This window comes from Protomyctophum parallelum (assembly GCF_964188405.1).
Source record: "Protomyctophum parallelum genome assembly, chromosome: 7".
Classification (NCBI taxonomy): Eukaryota; Metazoa; Chordata; class Actinopteri; order Myctophiformes; family Myctophidae; genus Protomyctophum; species Protomyctophum parallelum.
The window spans coordinates 52,001,838-52,025,415 of NC_139705.1; the positions used below are offsets into that span (position 1 = coordinate 52,001,838).

Genomic DNA, 23,578 nt, shown 5'->3' on the forward strand with positions numbered 1-23,578 from the left:
AGCTGTAATGCAGTGACCACACTATGGCAGATCTCAGGTCTGTAATGCAGATCTCAGGTCTGTAATGCAGTGAGCTGTAATGCAGTGACCACACTATGGCAGATCTCAGGTCTGTAATGCAGTGAGCTGTAATGCAGTGACCACACTATGGCAGATCTCAGGTCTGTAATGCAGTGAGCTGTAATGCAGTGACCACACTATGGCAGATCTCAGGTCTGTAATGCAGTGAGCTGTAATGCAGTGACCACACTATGGCAGATCTCAGGTCTGTAATGCAGTGAGCTGTAATGCAGTGACCACACTATGGCAGATCTCAGGTCTGTAATGCAGTGAGCTGTAATGCAGTGACCACACTATGGCAGATCTCAGGTCTGTAATGCAGTGACCACACTATGGCAGATCTCAGGTCTGTAATGCAGTGAGCTGTAATGCAGTGACCACACTATGGCAGATCTCAGGTCTGTAATGCAGTGACCACACTATGGCAGATCTCAGGTCTGTAATGCAGTGACCACACTATGGCAGATCTCAGGTCTGTAATGCAGTGAGCACACTATGGCAGATCTCAGGTCTGTAATGCAGTGAGCACACTATGGCAGATCTCAGGTCTGTAATGCAGTGAGCACACTATGGAGCACACTATGGCAGATCTCAGGTCTGTAATGCAGTGAGCACACTATGGCAGATCTCAGGTCTGTAATGCAGTGAGCACACTATGGCAGATCTCAGGTCTGTAATGCAGTGAGCACACTATGGCAGATCTCAGGTCTGTAATGCAGTGAGCTGTAATGCAGTGAGCACACTATGGCAGATCTCAGGTCTGTAATGCAGTGAGCTGTAATGCAGTGAGCACACTATGGCAGATCTCAGGTCTGTAATGCAGTGCAGCTTCCATTCTATGACGTCTCTCTCCTTGGACCTTTGGTTCCGCTCTGTGTAAAGTGACATCATCCTCATTGACCATAATGGAGGGGGGGGGGGGGGGGGTACAGGGACGTGCACACATAGACATCAAAGCCCCTGCCCCTTTTACCCCGTCTGTAAAACAACTGCCTTTTCCAGACCCCTGAATGCAGCATGCAGTTCTCCTCAACTTGAACGCAGCATTTTGCGTTGAACTAATTTGTTTTATAAATCAATGTCGTTACACCACATCTCCACTATAGCTAAAGACTGCAGGGTTGCGCCCCGAAAATAGCTGATCTACAAGCTCTCAACGCGTCGCAGTGCGACGCGTTGAGAGCTTGTAGATCTGCTATTTTCACAATGTTTTGTCCAAAAGTGCCCCTCTTACGGGATTTTAGCCCCTGCCCCTCGAACACTCTGCACGTCCCATGGGGGGTGGGAGGGGAGGGGGACCCCGCATGGTGGGTGGGAGGGGACGGGGACCCCCATCCATCCCCTGAATATGAGGGGGGACCCCATCCATCCCCATGGTGGGAGGGGAGGGGGACCCCCATCCCATCCCCTGAATATGACATAAACAGCGAAATGGCTGACGGGGTGAATATTGTCAATTGCCTCTTTAATGTGATTCACCATATTTTACTTATTTATTTTACATGTTGCTTATGTGATTATTATTATTTGTTTTATTATTATTATTATTATTATTGCTATAGTTTACACGAGGGGCCTGGTTGAAAAAGACTGAATATTCGCCCGAATTCATGCATTCCCTCTCTCACCGCCGCTGGTCTATAAATCCTGTTCTGATGTCGGGGCGGCGGGAGAAAAACTAGAAAATACTAAATAGAATTCTTCTCCCCTCCGTGTTTCTGTTCAGGGATCACAACAACTCACACAAGTCACCCTCCTTAAGGCTCATTCATAGTCTGGATGTCCGGTGGTGAGGTGACCACCGCTCCGGTGGTGAGGTGACCACCGCTCCGGTGGTGAGGTGACCACCGCTCCGGTGGTGAGGTGTCCACCGCTCCGGTGGTGAGTTGAGCACCGCTCCGGTGGTGAGGTGAGCACCGCTCCGGTGGTGAGGTGACCACCGCTCCGGTGGTGAGGTGACCACCGCTCCGGTGGTGAGGTGACCACCGCTCCGGTGGTGAGGTGACCACCGCTCCGGTGGTGAGGTGACCACCGCTCCGGTGGTGAGGTGACCACCGCTCCGGTGGTGAGGTGACCACCGCTCCGGTGGTGAGGTGACCACCGCTCCGGTGGAGAGGTGACCACCGCTCCGGTGGTAAGGTGACCACCGCTCCGGTGGTAAGGTGACCACCGGAGCTGAAATAATGTTGAGCAGTGGTGCGTAAAAACAGAGAAGACCTGGGGTGGTGGCGGTGGTTTGCTCTTCACCGCGGCTCGGTGACGTCATGTTGTAGTTGCGGTGGTCACCTCACCACCGGAGCGGTGGTCACCTCACCACCGGAGCGGTGGTCACCTCACCACCGGAGCGGTGGTCACCTCACCACCAAAAATCAGACTATGAATGAGCCTTTAGCCCTCCCCCCGAAAATATAACATCTCTCCAACAAACTGCGGCCTCTTAAGCAGCAAGAAGGTTTCCTTCACATGAAACAAAGATGGTATTTCCTGTTCTGTTTTTTTATTTCCATTACATGTCCTTGTTTGTGTCCTTCCTTCCATGTGGAAGAGTTCTGACGTATTAACACCATTCAGTGTATAATAATAACCTCCCTCTCTCTCTCCGACCTCCACAAGTGTTGTGTGTCCTCCATAGAATTGTCACAGAAGGAGTTGAGAAGTTAAAATGCTGTTAAAAAAACATCTCTCTTCCATGACCAAAACAAAACACAGATCTACAAGCTATCAACGGGTCGTGACGCGTTGAGTTGATAGCTTGTAGATCTGTGTTTTTCTTTGAAAAGATAAAAACCCACATTCGGACATCCCTGTATTAACGCTTTGCAGTTTATTCCGCTCTGCTCTCTTTTTTAAAAAGAAGGATGTATGTAATTATTTAAAAGTGCATTTAAATATTTTTTGAGAAGCATTCCTTGATATGAATTCCCTTCACAAACTATGGATGTCTGCTTTTTTTCCCTAAATGCTAGGGAATATATAAATATATATACAGTATATGGAGAAATAAATACAGACTGTAAAGTTTTCATGTAAGATACAGAAAGGAAAGTGATATACTGTACTATACTATTGTGATGTAATCTTCCAAGCATTTGGTGAAGTAATCAATAAAACCCTGAATTCTGAATCCATTGTGTACGTGGCCTATAATCATTGAGTTCCATTTTTTATTTTGGTCATTTAGGGCTGTATTTTGCGTGTCTTAAGTACCAGGTCTTATTCCCTAACTTAAGTACCAGGTCTTATTCCCTAACTTAAGTACCAGGTCTTATTCCCTAACTTGAGTAAACTAAAGACCTGGAGGCGTGGTCAATGCTCTTTGGCCACTCAGAATAGCCAAATGGCATTGATCACGCCTCCAGGTCTTTAGTTTACTCAAGTTAGGGAATAAGACCTGGTACTTAAAAGACAACTTTAGTTTTTTTCAACCAAGGTTCATGTTTTAGGTTGTTATTAGAGAAAGTAAAAGATGAGTCTTAATTTTTTTTCATTTGCTGCTTTCTTTCGTTTTAGGGATTTTAGCTCTTTTTGACAGGGGGGCGGGGGCATTCGAGCATGGGGCTAAATATGTATTTTTTTACAACATTTTATGGTGATTTATTTTTGTATTATTTACTATAGTCCTAATAAACCCCAGGAAATTACATCTGGCCACAGAAGATCACAGGATCTACTGAATGTGAAGGTAGCCTACTGGGGGAAGGCTTATACTGTGTGTATAGGCTCAATATGTCAGTTTGTCACATTCAATAGATCCTGTGATCTTCTGTGGCCAGATGTAATTTCTTGGGGTTTATTAGGACTATAGTAAATAATAAAAAAATTAATCGCCATAATATTTTGTAAAAAAATACATATTTAGCCCCATGCTCGAATGCCCCCGCCCCCTGTCAAAAACTGCTACAATCCCCCAAACAAAAGAAAGCAGCAAATGAAAGAGAATTAACACTCATCTTTTAGTTTCTCTAATAACAACCTAAAACATGAACCTTGGTTGAAAAAAACTAAAGTTGTCCTTTAAGACACGCAAAATACAGCCCTATAGTCTCATGAATAGTTTTCATTTATTTTCAGTCACATTTTAGTCACCTGGAATGTTTCATAGTTTTGTGTTTTATAGTCTTTATTTGTCTAGTTTTAGTCGACTAAATATAAGATTTTAGTCGACTAAATCTAAAGTTGATTTAGTCGACAAAAATGTATCTTGGTGGGCCTTGATGCCGTCGAAAGGCCTGATTTAAAGTTTGCTGAAAATAGCAGATCTACAAGCTCACAACGTGTTGCAGCGCAATGTGTGAAATGACTTATACTGGATCTCTTGTCCACTAGTTCCTAACATTTTAGCCTAGTTTTTATTTGTTGACGAAATTGTCAATATATTTAGTATACATATATTTATATTTTTAGTCACCATAGCTTAGTTTTCATTAAGTTTTGTCAGTGAAAAAAGGTAGTCGACGAACCTTTTTTGTCCTAGTTTTAGTCGACAGTTCTTTGTCAGTCTTTTGGTTTAGGAGCTAATAATGGAATGAATGATGAATGTGTTGGTTCTCCTAATTCCTCGTTTCAAATGTATAAAATTCACTCTTGAAATATTTTACTTTTGTCGTGCTTTTTACAGCCACATGGTGGCACTGTAATCAACTGCAACGGTCAGGCTGCTGGGTCTGTGGTGGGCCACGCTACATTTTGGGGGGTAACAAAGGTTACCATGGCGATGTGTGACATCCTTTGTTTTGGGAAGTGAAGAGGAATGCTGCTGGTCAACTGTCCTGTCCTGGTTGGGACATCTCTCTGTCAAAGGAAAAACATCAAGTAGGCCTAGAACTAAAGTCCATCAATCAGTAGCTATGACAGAGGTAAGGGACACGGTGCACTTTCTCAAAGCTATTGGGTCAATAATTGTGGATTCGTGACAGTCTGAAGTGATTTCTGCAGAAGTGAGCTATTTTGTGTTAAAATAGCGCCTCTAATCTAACCCCTTACCTTTTAGCATGCATTGCAAACCGAAAAACGTCCACGCCATATTGGGAAAAATGAGCTACATTTTAAATAATATTGATTGATTGAAGTATTACAGTATAATATAATTACAGTACATTTCAAGCACAAATCACCTTTACAATTAAAAGAAGGTCCACCGATTTCAATTCATCAAAAATAAATATATATACATTAAGAAAAGAAATACACAATAATTCTGCTCGTTTCCTTCTCTACTATAGTCTAGTAGTCTACAGAGAAGTGTATACAATTATTAATTTCCCTTTCCAGGTTTTGGGTTGAAATATTGAATCATTTGAATGGTTGAATAAAAAAAATCAACTTGTTCCCCTTTTATATATTATTGGACCAAACACAGGAGTGTACGTGGTTCGTTGTGGGCGGGTTCTGCGAATCTGCCCCCAAAAAGAAAGAAAAAAGCACAGATCTACAAGCTATCAACGCGTCGCGACGCGGCGCGTTGATAGCTTGTAGATCTGTGCTTTTTTTTTTTTAGGGGGGGTGGAGGGGGGTGGGGGGGGCGATGGAGCGACACCGTGGTAAGTAGAGCCATAACTCTATGTTCCTTGCCGTTCAGCGCATAGACTAGAGACTAGAGTCAGTACAGCAGCCTCTGTGTGACGGATATGAATCCTGCCGCTGGACTCTGGAGGATTGTAGACATGGTTTTATTACTGCCGGGAGGAGGACTGGTGCTGCTTTTACAACAAGTAAGAAAGACGTTAGTTAATTAGTGCATTAACATCTCTATTATAATATAATATGTCTGACAGACAGACAGACAGACAGACTACTGACTACTGTCTCATTTCTCCATTCCACACAACTGCATTTTTCCGGCGTACGTTTACGTTAGAACCAAACCCATAGCCAGCTCGAAAACAGCTTGCACGTAAAAAAATATATATACTGCGCATATTATAGCCCTGATTTCTCTTCATAAAGTCCTTCTTTTAGGGCGTCTTTTGCAATCTATGTCTCGTATATATATTAATTATATACACGGCTGCTGCTGCTGGAATGGTCTGCGGATTTTCCCCCTTAACGTTCACCGCTCAGAGAGAGACCATGACAGCCATATTCACTGTACAGTTATAGTACAACATCTGCTGCGCTGTGCGTCTCTCTCTCTCTCTCTCTCTGTCTCTGATGTTTACAGGATAAATGCTGTAATAATGGTGATTATTATAGTGTTTATGTCTTTATAGTGGGGTGTGTGTGTGAAGTGAAGTGAACGGTGGGTGGTTGGAGTCCATATACAGGACTGACTGTGTGATTAAAGGTCTTTCCAAAGTGTTTATGATAGGAGAACGGAATGGAATATCTTTGTTACGTAATTGGACTAGGCTGGGCGCCCTGGGGTAATTCAGTCTGGCGACCGCAGTAGTGGAAGGCACCACTTCCTCCCACGCTAAATATGTTAACATTATTATAATAATAACATATATATTAACAGTTTGCTTAAAAAGCAAAGTACAGTTCAATCAATACAACGTCTGCTAGATGTATTTAAACCCAAGAAAGCCATATGGCTTGTTTCCATTAGTGTCATTTGTTTATACTCATTTCATCAAAGTTAGTTAGTAGAATATAAATCAATTTATAAAATGAAAATATATACGACATTTAGCGTTTACCTCAGATGCCAAAGATGAATTACTATTATTATTATTTAACTACTTGTACTTTATCTTGGCGCATAATTTCAACAAGCCATCCTCACATCATGATGCAATGCAATTCAAGGCAATAGAGTTACCCTAGGACCTAATCTGGGTGTGCAGTGGAGAGACAGGGGAGGTGCACACACACACACACACACACAGAACATTGAAGCGCATACATGTAACCCACACAGTCTGAGGATGACCACTACTCTTCTACTGTGGATTTACGACCGTTTGGAAACTGTGCCGTTTCAGGATACTAACTATATATGGCTGTGAACTGAAGAGGAGAAGCGAGCAGCTTTTTAACTTTGATTGCGTGTTATTGTTGGTAAGCAGATATATCAGTTTATACAGTTTATACTGTTTTCAAATAATGTTCTTAATTGGTCAAACAGGATACATAACATAATGTTATGCTAGTGTAACGTTTATAAGTCTAAACTCTAAACAGGGCTCCAACATTGTTAAGATGGTCTCACTTAAACAAAAAAGCACTCGAGAACAACCTGTACAACTCGCTTCATTTGTTTGTTTAGCCAATCATTTGGAGCCAGGTGACATTATTGTGAAGTTGTTTTAGGTTATTCCGGACTGTGTGGACTGGTCAGGTCGTTAAGAGACTTTCACGTGTTCCTGCAATAAGAATGTTTAAGTAATTAAGGCCCGTGTGATGTTTACAAACATGTGAGTGTAACATTCTCTGCCCTCAGTCTGAGACCACGTGTAGCACGTGGCCACCCTGTCCCTTATTGTAAACATTAATGGCTGCGCCGTGGCTTTCTCATCCTTTCTCACATGTTTTTCCACAACCGTTTCTTCTTGAAAACATGGCGTTTTGTTAACGGGGTAGGACTTTAATGGTTATATAATGTTATTCTACGGGGCGGTTTGGCCATGCAGACGCCAATTAAGACTGATTGTTTTCATACTTTCTTTGGTGATCTGAAGCGTCCATTGTCTTAGAGCAGTCAGGGGTTTTTCTCCTGCATTTTGAGCTGGCCCAAAATCTGAACCCTCGTAGATGAATCGATGTGTTTATCGATTCTGACATTTTCAGATTGGAAATGTCAATTTTGGGCTACATTTGAGCGGTTCATTTATGGACCACCATTTATTTGATGACATTTAGCCTCTCAGACCCAAAACGACAGAAATCTGTTATAGTTGGACAAGATTATTAGTCCACAATTCCATGCTGTATTGATGTTGTTGGTTACCATTAGGAGAGATTACAGGCAAAATATAATTGTGTGTATAGTCACTAGTCAGTAGTCTTCTTGTGAATTAAGTAATGCAGATGTTTATCAATACTGTAACTCTTGAGTGATGTTACTCTCAAGAGTTAATGATCTATAAATGGTCCCAATTCATTTGGTTACCGTCTCTCCATCCTTTATCTGGGGACCACCTGGAGCCCCCTCAAGGACCACTGGTGGTCCCCGGACCTCTGAGTCAGTCACAGTGCAGACTGGGGACCACCTTGAACCCCCTCAAGGACCACTGGTGGTCCCCGGACCTCTGAGTCCCTCACAGTGCAGACTGGGGACCACCTGGAGCCCCCTCAAGGACCACTGGTGGTCCCCGGACCTCTGAGTCCCTCACAGTGCAGACTGGGGACCACCTGGAACCCCCTCAAGGACCCCTGGTGGTCCCCGGACCTCTGAGTCCCTCACAGTGCAGACTGGGGACCACCTGGAACCCCCTCAAGGACCCCTGGTGGTCCCCGGACCTCTGAGTCCCTCACAGTGCAGACTGGGGACCACCTGGAGCCCCCTCAAGGACCCCTGGTGGTCCCCGGACCTCTGAGTCCCTCACAGTGCAGACTGGGACCACCTGGAGCCCCCTCAAGGACCCCTGGTGGTCCCCGGACCTCTGAGTCCCTCACAGTGCAGACTGGGGACCACCTGGAACCCCCTCAAAGACCCCTGGTGGTCCCCGGACCTCTGAGTCAGTCACAGTGCAGACTGGGGACCACCTGGAACCCCCTCAAAGACCCCTGGTGGTCCCCGGACCTCTGAGTCAGTCACAGTGCAGACTGGGGACCACCTGGAACCCCCTCAAAGACCACTGGTGGTCCCCGGACCACTGAGTCCCTCACAGTGCAGTAGGGCAGGCTGTGATGTGTGTGTGTGTTGTTGTGTTGTGTGTTATGTAATAATAAGAAGCCCCAGCATACATTTGCATGGAGTTTCCCGGCAGTACGGTCGTTAGCCCCAGGTTATTAAAACACTGCCACTCATGTTAATGTTGACATTATACAGTTGGGGAAGGTAAAAGGTCATATTTAGCGATATCAAAAGGTTGCCACCCACACACACGTCTTTTGTCTCACAATAGATGTGGTTAAATGGGGACTTCTAAATGACAGCTCTGACTGTGAGAACAGAGATCGTTAATTGGATAATCCATTTGGAACAGATTATTTTGACCTTTTTCTGAAAGTTAACAGTTTTGATATTCGCCCGACAGGCTGACAATGACAATATATACTGAATTATTATATCTTGGAGGAAAAATGTTCTTTCAGCTTTACTCTTGCAAAGTGACAGCTGGCGTTTTCCCCTCATTAATTCAGAAAAGTGACGGTTAAGAAATGTTAACTTTCCAGTATTTGGTTCCAGACTTCCAGTCTAGAGAATCTAGGGATAATTATGTCTGTGAGATAGCAGAGATAGTACATCTGTTGCCCTTTGATGCTGCACAGCATTGGCAGCCCATTTCTATTTTATTTTAGTCATAGTGTTTGCCATGAAACTTCATTCAGTTTTAGTCATATTTTAGTCATCTGGAATGTGTTAGTGCTAGTCTAGTTTTAGTCGACTAAATGTCATAAGATTTGAGTCAACATGACTCGTTGTGAGCTTGTAGATCGGCTATTTTCAGTATTGTCTTTTGCTTATACTGGATCTCTTGTCCACTAGTCCCTTGCAAACATTTTAGTCTAGTTTTTATTTGTTGGAAATTGTCAATATATTTATGTGACAGTGTAGTCACTCACTACCCAGGGCCAGGGTGCGACGGCGGAAAGTCTCTCCTTTTGATCTTCTTTCAGCTAAAGCCTCATATCCTCATTGCACGCACACGCACACTCCCATGCATGCACATACACACACACACACACACACACACTCCCACGCACAGAGACACTTCTCTCTTCTCTCCACTAATGGCTCTGTGCCATCTGCGCCACCGTGTAACAGCCCAATTAGAGAGGTGACCTCCGACCCCACCTGTCCACGTTTCATTTGAAGGTCTACAGGCCCCATCAAGGACCCACCCCCCCTCCCCCCCGCCCACACACACACACACACACACACACACACACACACACACACACACACACACACACATACTATGCTCTTGTCTCTCTTAAAGTCACACACAGAGAGATTGTAACTTCTGCCTGTTGTTTTTCTCTGCAGGGTCTGAACCCATTGATCAGCCTCGTGTAGTGGTTGGTGTTCTACCGTCGGTCTCCTCCGTCCTCCGGATCAAAGCCGAGGAGCATCGCCATGGTGATCTGAGCCCCTGGAACAGAGAGGGAGACGGCCTGGACACTGTGTGTGTGTGTGCGTGTGTGAGTGTGTGTGTGTGTGTGTGTGAGTGTGTGAGTGTGAGCGGGCAGCCAGCCAGCCAGTCAGCCACGTGCGTGTGTGTGTGTTTTACTTCCCAACACACAACAACACAACAAGCCCCTCCAGGAGAAGTCGAGGAAAAGGAGGAGGGGGAGGAGCGGGGGGGAAAGGAGAGAGAGAGAACCCCGGTCGGTCGGTCGGTCGTAGAAGAAGACCCTTTTCTCCACCATCATGTCCCACAACAGAGAACTGGTCCTCTTCTACATAAAGTATAAACTCTCCCAGAGGAACTATCCCGTCCACCACATCGGGCTGTCGTCCACCACGACCACAGAAGCCCCGGACAGGACTGAGGGGGGAGGGGGAGGGGGAGGGGGGGAGACGCTGGAGGTGGATGGCGAGCAACAGCGGGGGGCGGCGGCGGCGATCTCGCCACCGCCGCACGCCAACGGCACGCTCAACGGCACCACGACCACGAGCGGCTCGGGAACGCCGGGAACGCCCCCTCCTCCTCCTCCGCCCGGGGACGCCTCCTCTCCGCTGCGACAACAACAGCAGCAGAACTCGTCGCTAGCGGCGGCGCCCGCGGCGGTAACAGCGACGCCGACGCCCACGGCGCCGTCGTCGTCGTCGAGCCAGCTGGCCGTGGTGAAGGAGGCGCTGCGCGACTCGGCCAACGAGTTCGAGCTGCGCTTCGCGCGGGCCTTCAGCGACCTGTCGTCTCAGCTGCACATCACCCCGGCCACCGCCTACCGCTCCTTCGAGAGCGTGATGGACGAGGTGTTCCGCGACGGCGTGAACTGGGGCCGCGTGGTGGGCCTGTTCGCCTTCGGCGGGGCGCTCTGCGTGGAGTGCGTGGAGAAGGAGATGAGCCCGCTGGTGGAGAGGATCGCCGACTGGATGACCGTCTACCTGGACCAGCACATCCAGCCCTGGATCCACGCACAGGGAGGATGGGTGAGTCTTACACTGTGTGTGTGTGTGTGTGTGTGTGTGTGGGCCTGTGTGTGTGTGTGGGCCTGTGTGTGTGTGTGTGTGGGCCTGTGTGTGTGTGCAGTGTTGTTTTTGGCAGCGAATTTCAATTTTAGTCTAGTCATAGTCTTTGGACTGAAACTTAATTTAGTTTTAGTCACATTTTATTCACCTGGAAATGTCTTAGTGTTAGTCTAGTTTTAGTCGACTAAATGTCATAAGATTTTAGTCGACTAAATCTACAGGTGATTTAGTCGACTAAATTGTGTTTTGGCGGGCCTTGATGCCGTCGTAATGAGTGTTTTTACACTTGCTGAAAATAGCCGATCTACAAGCTCACATGTGAGCATCATTAGTCATTAGTTGAAGGGCTCGTGAAGCCATAGAAATATTATTGTGTTGTTTTTGCAGTGAACATACAGTGGCACACATAAACAATGGACGCGGCCTGGCAGGTGTACTAAGCACTGTGTGTGTGTGCGTGCGCGTGGTCCAGGTGAGATTGGCTCAAGGTGTGGGTGTGTGTGAAGGTGTATGCACTGTGTGTGTGTGTGTGTGGGTGTGTGCGTAGTCCAGGTGAGATTGGCTGAAGGTGTGTGTGTGTGTGTGTGTACAGTAGTGTAGGTGGGTGGGTGTGGCTGCATCCAGGTTTCTGAATGGTGGGTGTGTGTACAGTGTGTAGGTGGGTGGGTGTGTCAGGTATGGATGGTATCTGTATAGTACTTTATGGTTCATAGTTCTGAATGGTTCATAGTTCATATTTCTGAATGGTATCTTCATAGTACTTTATAGTTCATAGTTCTGAATGGTTCATAGTTCTGAATGGTGGGTGTGTCAGGTATGGATGGTATCTTTATAGTACTTTAGCGTGTAGCGTGTTGTAACTTGTTCACACGATGCAAACAATCTTTATGGATGTTGGGAGTTTTTATTGGCGTTTGTCGTGCATCTGCAGTACACACACACACACACACACACACATGTTTTCTCATGGCTTCCTTTGGCATCTTACTGTGATGGATTTACCGTGAGAACACTGTGTTGCATAAGGCTGTGTTCTGTTCTGTTCTGGCCCGTGTTCTGTTCTGTTCTGGCCCGTGTTCTGGCCTGTGTTCTGTTCTGTTCTGGCCCGTGTTCTGGCCTGTGTTCTGTTCTGTTCTGGCCCGTGTTCTGGCCTGTGTTCTGTTCTGTTCTGGCCCGTGTTCTGGCCCGTGTTCTGGCCTGTGTTCTGTTCTGTTCTGGCCCGTGTTCTGGCCCGTGTTCTGGCCTGTGTTCTGTTCTGTTCTGGCCCGTGTTCTGACACCGACCGGCCGATAGGAAATGGGCTTCAAGAGGAGATGGAGTTGAAGAAAAAAAAAAGAACGGCAAAACAATGGAGCTCTTATTATAAAAACCATGTCACGCAGACATGCATGTGCAGGCCGGTTGCACAGAACCACCTTATCCCATTCTGACCTGAGATCAGATTCTAATCATGTCTTCTACATCCTGACATTTTTCATTCTGACCTGAGATCAGATTCTAAAAAGGTCTTCTACATCCTGACAGTTTTCATTCTGACCTGAGATCAGATTCTAAACATGTCTTCTACATCCTGACAGTTTTCATTCTGACCTGAGATCAGATTCTAAAAATGTTCTTCTACATCCTGACAGTTTTCTGAAAAAGCTATGTTTCTATGTCAGGCATTCTTCGATTTTTCCAAAAATAGCAGATCTACAAGCTCATAGCGCGCCACCGAGTGGCGCGCTATGAGCTTGTAGATCTGCTATTTTTCAATAGCTAAAGCATAACATGATGCTATAACACCATAAGGGGTTCCCGCCCCAAAATGGGTTATAATAAGATGCAATGGAAGAGAAATAAGTCACGGCACAAATCCCATGAAAACATGAATTGCACAAGACGTTCGTTGGACTGCAGTTCGTTTTCCAGACCGTGCAGAGAAAGAAGAGCTTGTTAGAATGTGAACTGTGATCATGTCGTCTCCGAGTCCTTTAAGGATAAATTACATTCCTTTTGTCTCCTTTGTGTCTAAGAAGTGATTCCCAAACCAGTTATCCACAACATACCCCTACCTGACAGGCTGCAGACTCACACAGAGGGAGCGCTAACCTGAAGAGCACGGCCCAACGCCCAACGCCCCAGAACTCAGGGCTGTGTCTCAGTCAGAACACAGGGCTGTGTCTCAGTCAGAACACAGGGCTGTGTCTCAGTCAGAACACAGGGCTGTGTCTCAGTCAGAACACAGGGCTGTGTCTCAGTCAGAACACAGGGCTGTGTCTCAGTCAGAACACAGGGCTGTGTCTCAGTCAGAACACAGGGCTGTGTCTCAGTCAGAACACAGGGCTGTGTCTCAGTCAGAACACAAGGCTGTGTCTCAGTCAGAACACAGGGCTGTGTCTCAGTCAGAACACAGGGCTGTGTCTCAGAACACAGGGCTGAGTCTCAGTCAGAACTCAGGGCTGTGTCTCAGTCAGAACACAGGGCTGTGTCTCAGTCAGAACACAGGGCTGTGTCTCAGTCAGAACACAGGGCTGTGTCTCAGTCAGAACACAGGGCTGTGTCTCAGAACACAGGGCTGTGTCTCAGAACACAGGGCTGTGTCTCAGTCAGAACACAGGGCTGTGTCTCAGAACACAGGGCTGAGTCTCAGTCAGAACTCAGGGCTGTGTCTCAGTCAGAACACAGGGCTGTGTCTCAGAACACAGGGCTGTGTCTCAGTCAGAACACAGGGCTGTGTCTCAGTCAGAACACAGGGCTGTGTCTCAGTCAGAACACAGGGCTGTGTCTCAGTCAGAACACAGGGCTGTGTCTCAGTCAGAACACAGGGCTGTGTCTCAGTCAGAACACAGGGCTGTGTCTCAGTCAGAACACAGGGCTGTGTCTCAGTCAGAACACAGGGCTGTGTCTCAGTCAGAACACAGGGCTGTGTCTCAGTCAGAACACAGGGCTGTGTCTCAGTCAGAACACAGGGCTGTGTCTCAGTCAGAACACAGGGCTGTGTCTCAGTCAGAACACAGGGCTGTGTCTCAGTCAGAACACAGGGCTGTGTCTCAGTCAGAACACAGGGCTGTGTCTCAGTCAGAACACAGGGCTGTGTCTCAGAACACAGGGCTGAGTCTCAGCCCTGCTTTAATTGACTGCAATCGAACCGCAAGCTTAAAGGGAGCCTTTAGGTAGGAGCTTTACTAGCGCTCTCTCTCTCTCTCTCTCTCTCTCTCTCTCTCTCTCTCTCTCTCTCTCTCTCTCTCTCTCTCTCTCTCTCTCTCTCTCTCTCTCTCTCTCTCTCTCTCTCTCTCTCTCTCTCTCTCTCTCTCTCTCTCTCTCTCTCTCTCTCTCTCTCTCTCTCTCTCCCTTCCCCCCCCCCCCCCCTGTGCGTCTAGAGGGGATCGAAGTTCTCTCTCATCACACACACACACACACACACACACACACACACACACACACACACACACACACACACAGATAGCCTTTTGTTTTATCCGTCGGTCACTTGATTGGCTCCGCTGCTCTCTCCTGTATTATTTCCCTCCCGCCCTCCCTATACCTACTCTGTCCATTTTCTCTGTTGATCCACCCTGTCCTCTGTACTGTACTGTACTGTACTGTACTGTACTGTACTGTACTGTACTGTAGATGAAAGCTCTGTTCTCCAGGGCAGGGTCAGTCAGGACCAGGCTGTCCTGTTTGTTAGTGTGTGTGTGTGTGTGTGTGTGTGTGTGTGTGTGTGTGTGTGTGTGTGTGTGTGTGTGTGTGTGTGTGTGCGGTTACAGTAGGGTACGGTCAGCTCTTTCCTTTGTGATGCTCCGGCTGCCTCTGCATGGTATGTGGGGGGGGGGGGGGGGGGCTGGAGGGGAGGGGCTGTTGATGTCGCCGCAGAGCAGGGTATAGAGGTCGGAGGTCGATCTTATGGAAGCTGCCGCCTGATTGGAATGGACAGACGCGGCGCGGCCAGCGAGGAACCTCATTGGACGAGCCTGTACTGTACATTGTGCTCTTTGCACAACAGAGCGCCTGGGGGGGGGGGGGGGGGAGATACAGTATGAGACATTATCCCATTCTGACCTGAGATCAGATTCTAACGCACAGAAGAATGGTGGTTCTTTAACACATTTTGACCTGAGATCAGATTCTAAAAATGTCTTAAATCCTGACAGTTTAAAAACATAGCAGACCTACAAGCTCTGCTATTATTATCTACATCTATCTATATCTATGAGCTCTGCTATTTTTCAATAGCTAAAGCATGACATAATGCTAACACCAACATGAGTTAAATGAGATTATAGAACCCAGACATTTTCTTTTCCTACGACAAAACAAAATTATTTAAAAAGATGTTCTCCCCCCCCCACCCCCCAAAAAAGCATTTTATTATATATTATCTTTTCAATATTATATACATTTATAAAACAAACGAAAGAATCTAAGAAATTCCACATATGAAAAATGATAATTTTTGACCTGAGATCAGATTCTAAAAATGTTCTTCTACATCCTGACAGTTTTCTGAAAAAGCCTATGTTTCTATGTCAGTCGTTCTTTGACTTTTCAAAAATAGCAGACCTACAAGCTCATAGAGAGCTATGAGCTTGTAGATCTGCTATTTTTCAATAGCTAAAGCATAACATAATGCTAACACCAAGTGGTGAAAATAGCAGATCTATACAGGCTCACCACGTGACCAGGTTTGACTGAGAGCCTGTCATCGTGCAAACTTAATTTATTCATATTTTATTTTAAAAATAATAACACTGACAGACTCTGAAATAAATGCTTAAACATGTAGCTATGTGTAATGTTAGAGACCACAGAAGACATGTAAATATGAAATAAATGCTTAAACATGTAGCTATAGGTGTAATGATAGAGACCACAGAAGACATGTAAATATGAAATAAATGCTTAAACATGTAGCTATAGGTGTAATGATAGAGACCACAGAAGACATGTAAATATGAAATAAATGCTTAAACATGTAGCTATAGGTGTAATGATAGAGACCACAGAAGACATGTAAATATGAAATAAATGCTTAAACATGTAGCTATGGTGTAATGTTAGAGACCACAGAAGACATGTAAATATGAAATAAATGCTTAAACATGTAGCTAGGTGTAATAGAGACCACAGAAGTGAACCTTTCAAGCCTGTTTTCTCAACTCTCTGTTTCTCTGCCAGACATTACTCTATAAGCCATATCTCCAAAACTGGTGGGTCAAACTGAACAACCAACATGTCAATTTGAAGCTATGATTCCCTGCTTTCACATGACATGGAGAATAAAAATCCAATGGCAGTCCCTCAGTCATATGTTGGCCTATAGGAACATGACAGGGAGCAGACAGATCGTTGGCAAAGAATAAAACAGGAATATTCTGTGATTTCACTTAATTCAAATATCACTTATTTCTTTCTTTTGCTTTGTTGTGATAATCCTCCCTACTATAGAGTGTGCTGACCATACAAGGAGTTCCTCCCTGACCCCAGTTAACCCCAGGGGTAAAAAAAATAACAACCCCTTAGCTTTCGTTTTTGGCTAGGTGGCCCAGCCTTCGTCCAATCAGGATAGAGAGAGGCCTTCCGCCAATCATGATCGAGCGGAGGCGGGCCTTGATGTGCCTCTCGTGTCGTCCCCCCCCCCCCCCCCCCCCCACTGTCTGTAGTGCGTGTGTATGTGCACATCTTGTTACCGGGGCGGCCCCCGGGGGGGGGGGGGATTTCCAAAATCACCCAAATCACTGAATGCTCCGTTTATCTAACAGGCTGGTGTTGGTCTTGGCTGACATGTTTGTTGCGTATAGCTCAGTTACTGTCATTCCTGTTCCTCTGACGCATTAACCCATTTTGGGGTGGGAACCCCTTTTGGTGTTATAGCATCATGTTATGCTTTAGCTATTGAAAAATAGCAGATCTACAAGCTCGTAGCGCGCCACCGAGTGACGCGCTACGAGCTTGTAGGTCTGCTATTTTAGAAAAATCAAAGAACGACTGACATTGAAACATAGCTTTTTCAGAAAACTGTCAGGATGTAGAAGACATTTTTAGAATCTGATCTCAGGTCAAAACGGGTTAAAAATGGGACCTACCGCCACGGGTCACGGACAAAGTCAGAGACACAGTGCCCTGCAGTACTACTAAAAGTCTGATTCATCAATCACTATTGATGAATCCAAGTGACTCACGCTGTCTGTACTCTGATAAGGCTGTTATTGTTTCAAGTTAAAAAAGCCATTCATCCCCTCGAGACGACAGGAGTGGACGTGTGCATCAGATGACACTGTTTACTACAGTATTATCATATAACAGCAAACACAGCAGTTTGATTTAAAAAAAAGAAAAAAACAATTTTTTTTATTGTGGGCCCATTCGATTTATCTGAACATCACCGTTGATTGTCACAACAAACTCCAATTTATGTAATGTACCTGTCTCATGGTATTTATGTAATGTACCTGTCTCATGGTAAAATGAGAAAAATAAATACAGTTTTGTTATTTGTAACTCTGTCGTACACAATCTTCTAAGTATGTTCACATTACGGACCAACGCCAGCTATGTTTTGACAGATATTTTATAAATGGTCTTTCCCATGATGACACTGTCCTTATTCCAGATGACACTGTCCAGATGTTGGAACGACACGGTTTCTTTCCAGGAGTCTGTGAAATAATTCTGATTATTGTTTTCTCCAATCGTTCATATATATATATAATTTTTTTGGCTAGTGAATTATGTGTGATATGTGAGTTTACCATAATCACATTAATCCTTAATTGTATCCCATCATATTCAAGGGCTTTTGGATATAAATGAAACAGACTCATTTATGAGCACTGCAGAGTGGTCTCTGACCAGAGAGAACATCTCTAGAACTGAAGCGTAGTTCAGACCTTCAGTTAAATCTCTCTCAAACGCTAAGGAGACGCAGACTGGTATTTAATTCACTAAGTTGACAGTCTAGGGGGGCCAGGTGGCACAGTTGGTAGTTCTGTCGACTCACAGCTAGAAGGTCCTGGGTTCGATTCCCGCTCGGGACGCTGTGGGTGCTGGCGGCGTGTTTCCTCCTCCGCGTCATCAGTGCCCATACCCGAAGGCGGGGTTTGGTGAAAGGGCCTTTCTGTGTGGAGTTTGCATGTTCTCCCCGTGTCCCCTAGGGTAGGTACCCTCACAAAAACATGCAGTAATCCTGGTCTCTAAACTGCCTCCCCCTGGCCAGCCGGGGCGCCTGATGGAGGGGAAAGGAACTGGTTGGAATAACGTGTTCCTTCCATGCGCTACGTCCAACCAGGGAAACTCCCCCCTGTCAGGTGTAAAGGAGCAACTTGGACACTCAGGCATGAAGGAAGCATGAGTTCAAGTCCGTTGCTCTCCCCAGGTTGGCGGAGGGTGTGTAGAGCCCAGGATCACATTAGATGATTGACACAGGGGTGAAAAGTGGGTTACAAAAATCGTGGGATAAAAAATATATATTTAAAACAAAAGAATACACTTACAGATGACGTTTTTGGAACCTGGTATTGAATTCACTAAGTTGACAGTTCTGATCTGGTTTCACTCTCACAGTTGACTCTTGTTGGCTTTCCCAGGGAAGTGGTGATGACACTGTGCTTAAATGGACTGGGAACAAAGCTGTACTATAACTCCATTTGCGTCCCTCTGTTGAGTTAAACTTTCTGTACACATCATGGCATTGGTTTTGTCTCAGGATGCTCAGAGGTCCCAGGAGACAGCTGTCATTAATCAGACCTGATATTGGACCGCATTTAACCTGTTCAGGACTGGGAACACCTTTTGGTGTTTTAAGCATTATGTTATACTTTAGCTATTTAAAAAAATATCAGATCTACAGATCTACAAGCACGGCACCGAGTGCCGCGCTATGAGATTGTAGGTCTGATTTTTTTTTTTTAATCTTGAAAATGTGGCAGAAATCTTTGAATATATATTCTTTCAGAGTGAACATTTTTAACTCGTTGCTTCTGGAGGGTTCCCTGGAACAACATATTTTCAGATGGGGGTCGGCGGCCAATTACATATATTGTTGGGGGTCCTTGACATGAAAATCTTTGAGAACGACTGACATAGAGGAAAAAATTGAGTCCACAACACTGGTATGAAAACTCAGCTCCACTGGTTTATTTGACTCACGACTGACATAGAAATGGGTTTTTTCCAGAAAACTGTCATTTGGCATTCGTAGAATCGTTCTTCTGGGTGAGGTGAGATTTCTAAAGCCATGACGGAATAGTTTTTACCAGAATTCAACTCATGGTAGTCGATGCTTTCAGTCACATGGTCTCCCCCCCCCCCCCCCCCACCCCTCCTGCCCAGACAGTAACCACAGTGCATCTTCTTACCCCATTCTGAACGGGCACCCATTTTGGTGTTGGCATCATGTTATGCTTTAGCTATTGAAAAATAGCAGATCTACAAGCTCGTATCGCGCCACTCGGTGGCGCGATACGAGCTTGTCGATCTGCTATTTTTGAAAAATCGAAGAGCGACTGACATTTCTAGAATCTGATCTCAGGTCAGAATGGGTTAATCAGACCAGTGTGTGTCCAGTGGAAACCTCCTATGAATCTGATCCCAGGTCAGAATGGGTTAACACAGCTGTCATTCATGTTCACTCATCAACACATATTAGTCATCAACACATGGATCATAGAAAGCCTGTGGTCTCTTATGAATTGTCAACACGCACGCGCACACACACACACACACACACACACACACACACACGCACACTCACACTCACACGCACGCGCACACACCCACTTCCCCGAATGTGAGGCCAGTGGCTCGGAACACGATGTGGACATTTAGCGGATGTGTGTGTGGTTGCTGTTTGTCATCATGTCACCGTGACCCCTCTGAGTTAGAGAAGTGAATGGAGCTGTGTTGTTGTCTCCACCAGGCCGAAGGCATGTGGGGAGAGTATGTTTTGCACTCCGTCCGTCCGCGTGTCCGTCCGTCCGTCCGTCCGTCCGTCCGTCCGTGTGTGTGTCCGTCCGTGTGTCCGTGAACAGCTAATCTCGGCCACCGTTAACCCGGTCGATGCCATATTTTGCACACACACTCCCTGGATGCCAACGATGAACCTCTGCCCCAAACTTTCCAGAACGGCCTGTTATAGCGCCACCAGGAGGCCGCTTTGTGCAAAACAAGTTTTTGCACAGTACACCTACAGATTGTGTCCAAACATCACGCAAATTGGTACACAGTCTCTCTAGAGCCATTCAACGAAACGGGTCTTTCAGATTTATCAGACTCCATCCTGATTGGTTAAGATTGGCTTCCAAAGTTCACAGGAGTGCTCAGTTTCAAACAAAATGCTGCAAATCATGAACACATCGCGTGATTTCTGTGAAATTGTGCACCCACATTCCCACTAGGCCGAGGACCAAATGCCACATGAACAATTTCAACTCAGCCTCAAGGTGGCGCTATAACTGTCCAAAAAGTGTTTTTACCTCTAACTGCACGGATCTGTGGATAACCTGGTGGAGACCTGTGCCCGGAAGGGCACTTTTTCTAGTTGTTGTTCTCTATCTTAACCCCTTTTGGTGTTTAGCATTATGTAATGCTTTATAGCTATTGAAAAATAGCAGCTCTACAAGCTCATAGCGCGCCACTCGGTGGCGCGCTATGAGCTTGTAGAGCTGCTATTTTGAAGAAATGTGAAAAGTGACATGAAGGTGTTTGAGAACGACTTGACATAGAAAAAAACTGCTTTTTCAAGAAAACAGTCAGGATTTATAGAAGACATTTGTAGAATCGTTCCCGGGTCAAAATGGGTTTTAAGGGTCCCAGTGTCTATCATCAGACTTAGAGAAGTGAATGAAGCTGTGTTGTTGTGGCGTGGAGGAGGTTGTGTTTTAACCTCTCTATCTTAGGGGTCTCTATAATACTTAGAGAGGTGAATGAAGCTGTGTTGTTGTCGTTGTGGTGGAGGTTGTGTTTTAACCTCTCTATCTTAGGGGTCTCTATCAGACGTAGAGGTGAATGAAGCGGTGTAGTTGTCGTTGTGGTGGAGGTTGTGTTTTAACCTCTCTATCTTAGGGGTCTCTATCAGACGTAGAGAGGTGAATAAAGCTGTGTAGTTGTCGTTGTGGTGAGGTTGTGTTTTAACCTCTCTATCTTAGGGGTCTCTATCAGACGTAGAGAGGTGAATGAAGCTGTAGTTGTCGTTGTGGTGGAGGTGGTGTTTTAACCTCTCTATCTTAGGGGTCTCTATCAGACGTAGAGAGGTGAATAAAGCTGTAGTTGTCGTTGTGGTGAGGTTGTGTTTTAACCTCTCTATCTTAGGGGTCTCTATCAGACGTAGAGGTGAATGAAGCGGTGTAGTTGTGGTTGTGGTGGAGGTTGTGTTTTAACCTCTCTATCTTAGGGGTCTCTATCAGACGTAGAGGTGAATGAAGCGGTGTAGTTGTGGTTGTGGTGGAGGTTGTGTTTTAACCTCTCTATCTTAGGGGTCTCTATCAGACGTAGAGGTGAATAAAGCTGTGTAGTTGTCGTTGTGGTGGAGGTTGTGTTTTAACCTCTCTATCTTAGGGGTCTCTATCAGACGTAGAGGTGAATAAAGCTGTGTAGTTGTCGTTGTGGTGGAGGTTGTGTTTTAACCTCTCTATCTTAGGGGTCTCTATCAGACGTAGAGGGTGAATAAAGCGGTGTAGTTGTCGTTGTGGTGAGGTTGTGTTTTAACCTCTCTATCTTAGGGGTCTCTATCAGACGTAGAGGGTGAATAAAGCGGTGTAGTTGTCGTTGTGGTGGAGGTGGTGTTTTAACCTCTCTATCTTAGGGGTCTCTATCAGACGTAGAGAGGTGAATGAAGCTGTAGTTGTCGTTGTGGTGGAGGTTGTGTTTTAACCTCTCTATCTTAGGGGTCTCTATCAGACGTAGAGAGGTGAATGAAGCTGTAGTTGTCGTTGTGGTGGAGGTTGTGTTTTAACCTCTCTATCTTAGGGGTCTCTATCAGACGTAGAGGTGAATAAAGCTGTGTTGTTGTCGTTGTGGTGGAGGTTGTGTTTTAACCTCTCTATCTTAGGGGTCTCTATCAGACGTAGAGGGTGAATAAAGCGGTGTAGTTGTGGTTGTGGTGAGGTTGTGTTTTAACCTCTCTATCTTAGGGGTCTCTATCAGACGTAGAGGTGAATGAAGCGGTGTAGTTGTGGTTGTGGTGGAGGTTGTGTTTTAACCTCTCTATCTTAGGGGTCTCTATCAGACGTAGAGGTGAATAAAGCTGTGTAGTTGTCGTTGTGGTGGAGGTTGTGTTTTAACCTCTCTATCTTAGGGGTCTCTATCAGACGTAGAGGTGAATAAAGCTGTGTAGTTGTCGTTGTGGTGGAGGTTGTGTTTTAACCTCTCTATCTTAGGGGTCTCTATCAGACGTAGAGGGTGAATAAAGCGGTGTAGTTGTCGTTGTGGTGAGGTTGTGTTTTAACCTCTCTATCTTAGGGGTCTCTATCAGACGTAGAGGGTGAATAAAGCGGTGTAGTTGTCGTTGTGGTGGAGGTGGTGTTTTAACCTCTCTATCTTAGGGGTCTCTATCAGACGTAGAGAGGTGAATGAAGCTGTAGTTGTCGTTGTGGTGGAGGTTGTGTTTTAACCTCTCTATCTTAGGGGTCTCTATCAGACGTAGAGAGGTGAATGAAGCTGTAGTTGTCGTTGTGGTGGAGGTTGTGTTTTAACCTCTCTATCTTAGGGGTCTCTATCAGACGTAGAGGTGAATAAAGCTGTGTTGTTGTCGTTGTGGTGGAGGTTGTGTTTTAACCTCTCTATCTTAGGGGTCTCTATCAGACGTAGAGGGTGAATAAAGCGGTGTAGTTGTCGTTGTGGTGGAGGTTGTGTTTTAACCTCTCTATCTTAGGGGTCTCTATCAGACGTAGAGGGTGAATAAAGCGGTGTAGTTGTCGTTGTGGTGAGGTTGTGTTTTAACCTCTCTATCTTAGGGGTCTCTATCAGACGTAGAGGGTGAATAAAGCGGTGTAGTTGTCGTTGTGGTGGAGGTTGTGTTTTAACCTCTCTATCTTAGGGGTCTCTATCAGACGTAGAGAGGTGAATGAAGCTGTAGTTGTCGTTGTGGTGGAGGTTGTGTTTTAACCTCTCTATCTTAGGGGTCTCTATCAGACGTAGAGGTGAATGAAGCGGTGTAGTTGTCGTTGTGGTGGAGGTTGTGTTTTAACCTCTCTATCTTAGGGGTCTCTATCAGACGTAGAGAGGTGTAGTTGTCGTTGTGGAGGAGGTTGTGTTTTAACCTCTCTATCTTAGGGGTCTCTATCAGACGTAGAGAGG

The 23,578-nt window shown here is 45.7% G+C and overlaps 1 protein-coding gene across 1 annotated transcript in view; it reads left to right on the plus strand.

The window, feature by feature from the left end:
• The first annotated feature begins 5,638 nt into the window (after positions 1–5,638).
• Positions 5,639–23,578, plus strand: part of bcl2l1 (BCL2 like 1) — a 72,794-nt gene continuing 54,854 nt past the window's right edge. Inside the window, exons 1-2 of the mRNA XM_083769436.1 lie at positions 5,639–5,771; positions 10,154–11,263. Coding sequence (XP_083625562.1) covers positions 10,538–11,263 — 726 coding nt within the window. The 5' untranslated portion in view covers positions 5,639–5,771; positions 10,154–10,537. The remainder of the gene's footprint in view (positions 5,772–10,153; positions 11,264–23,578) is intronic.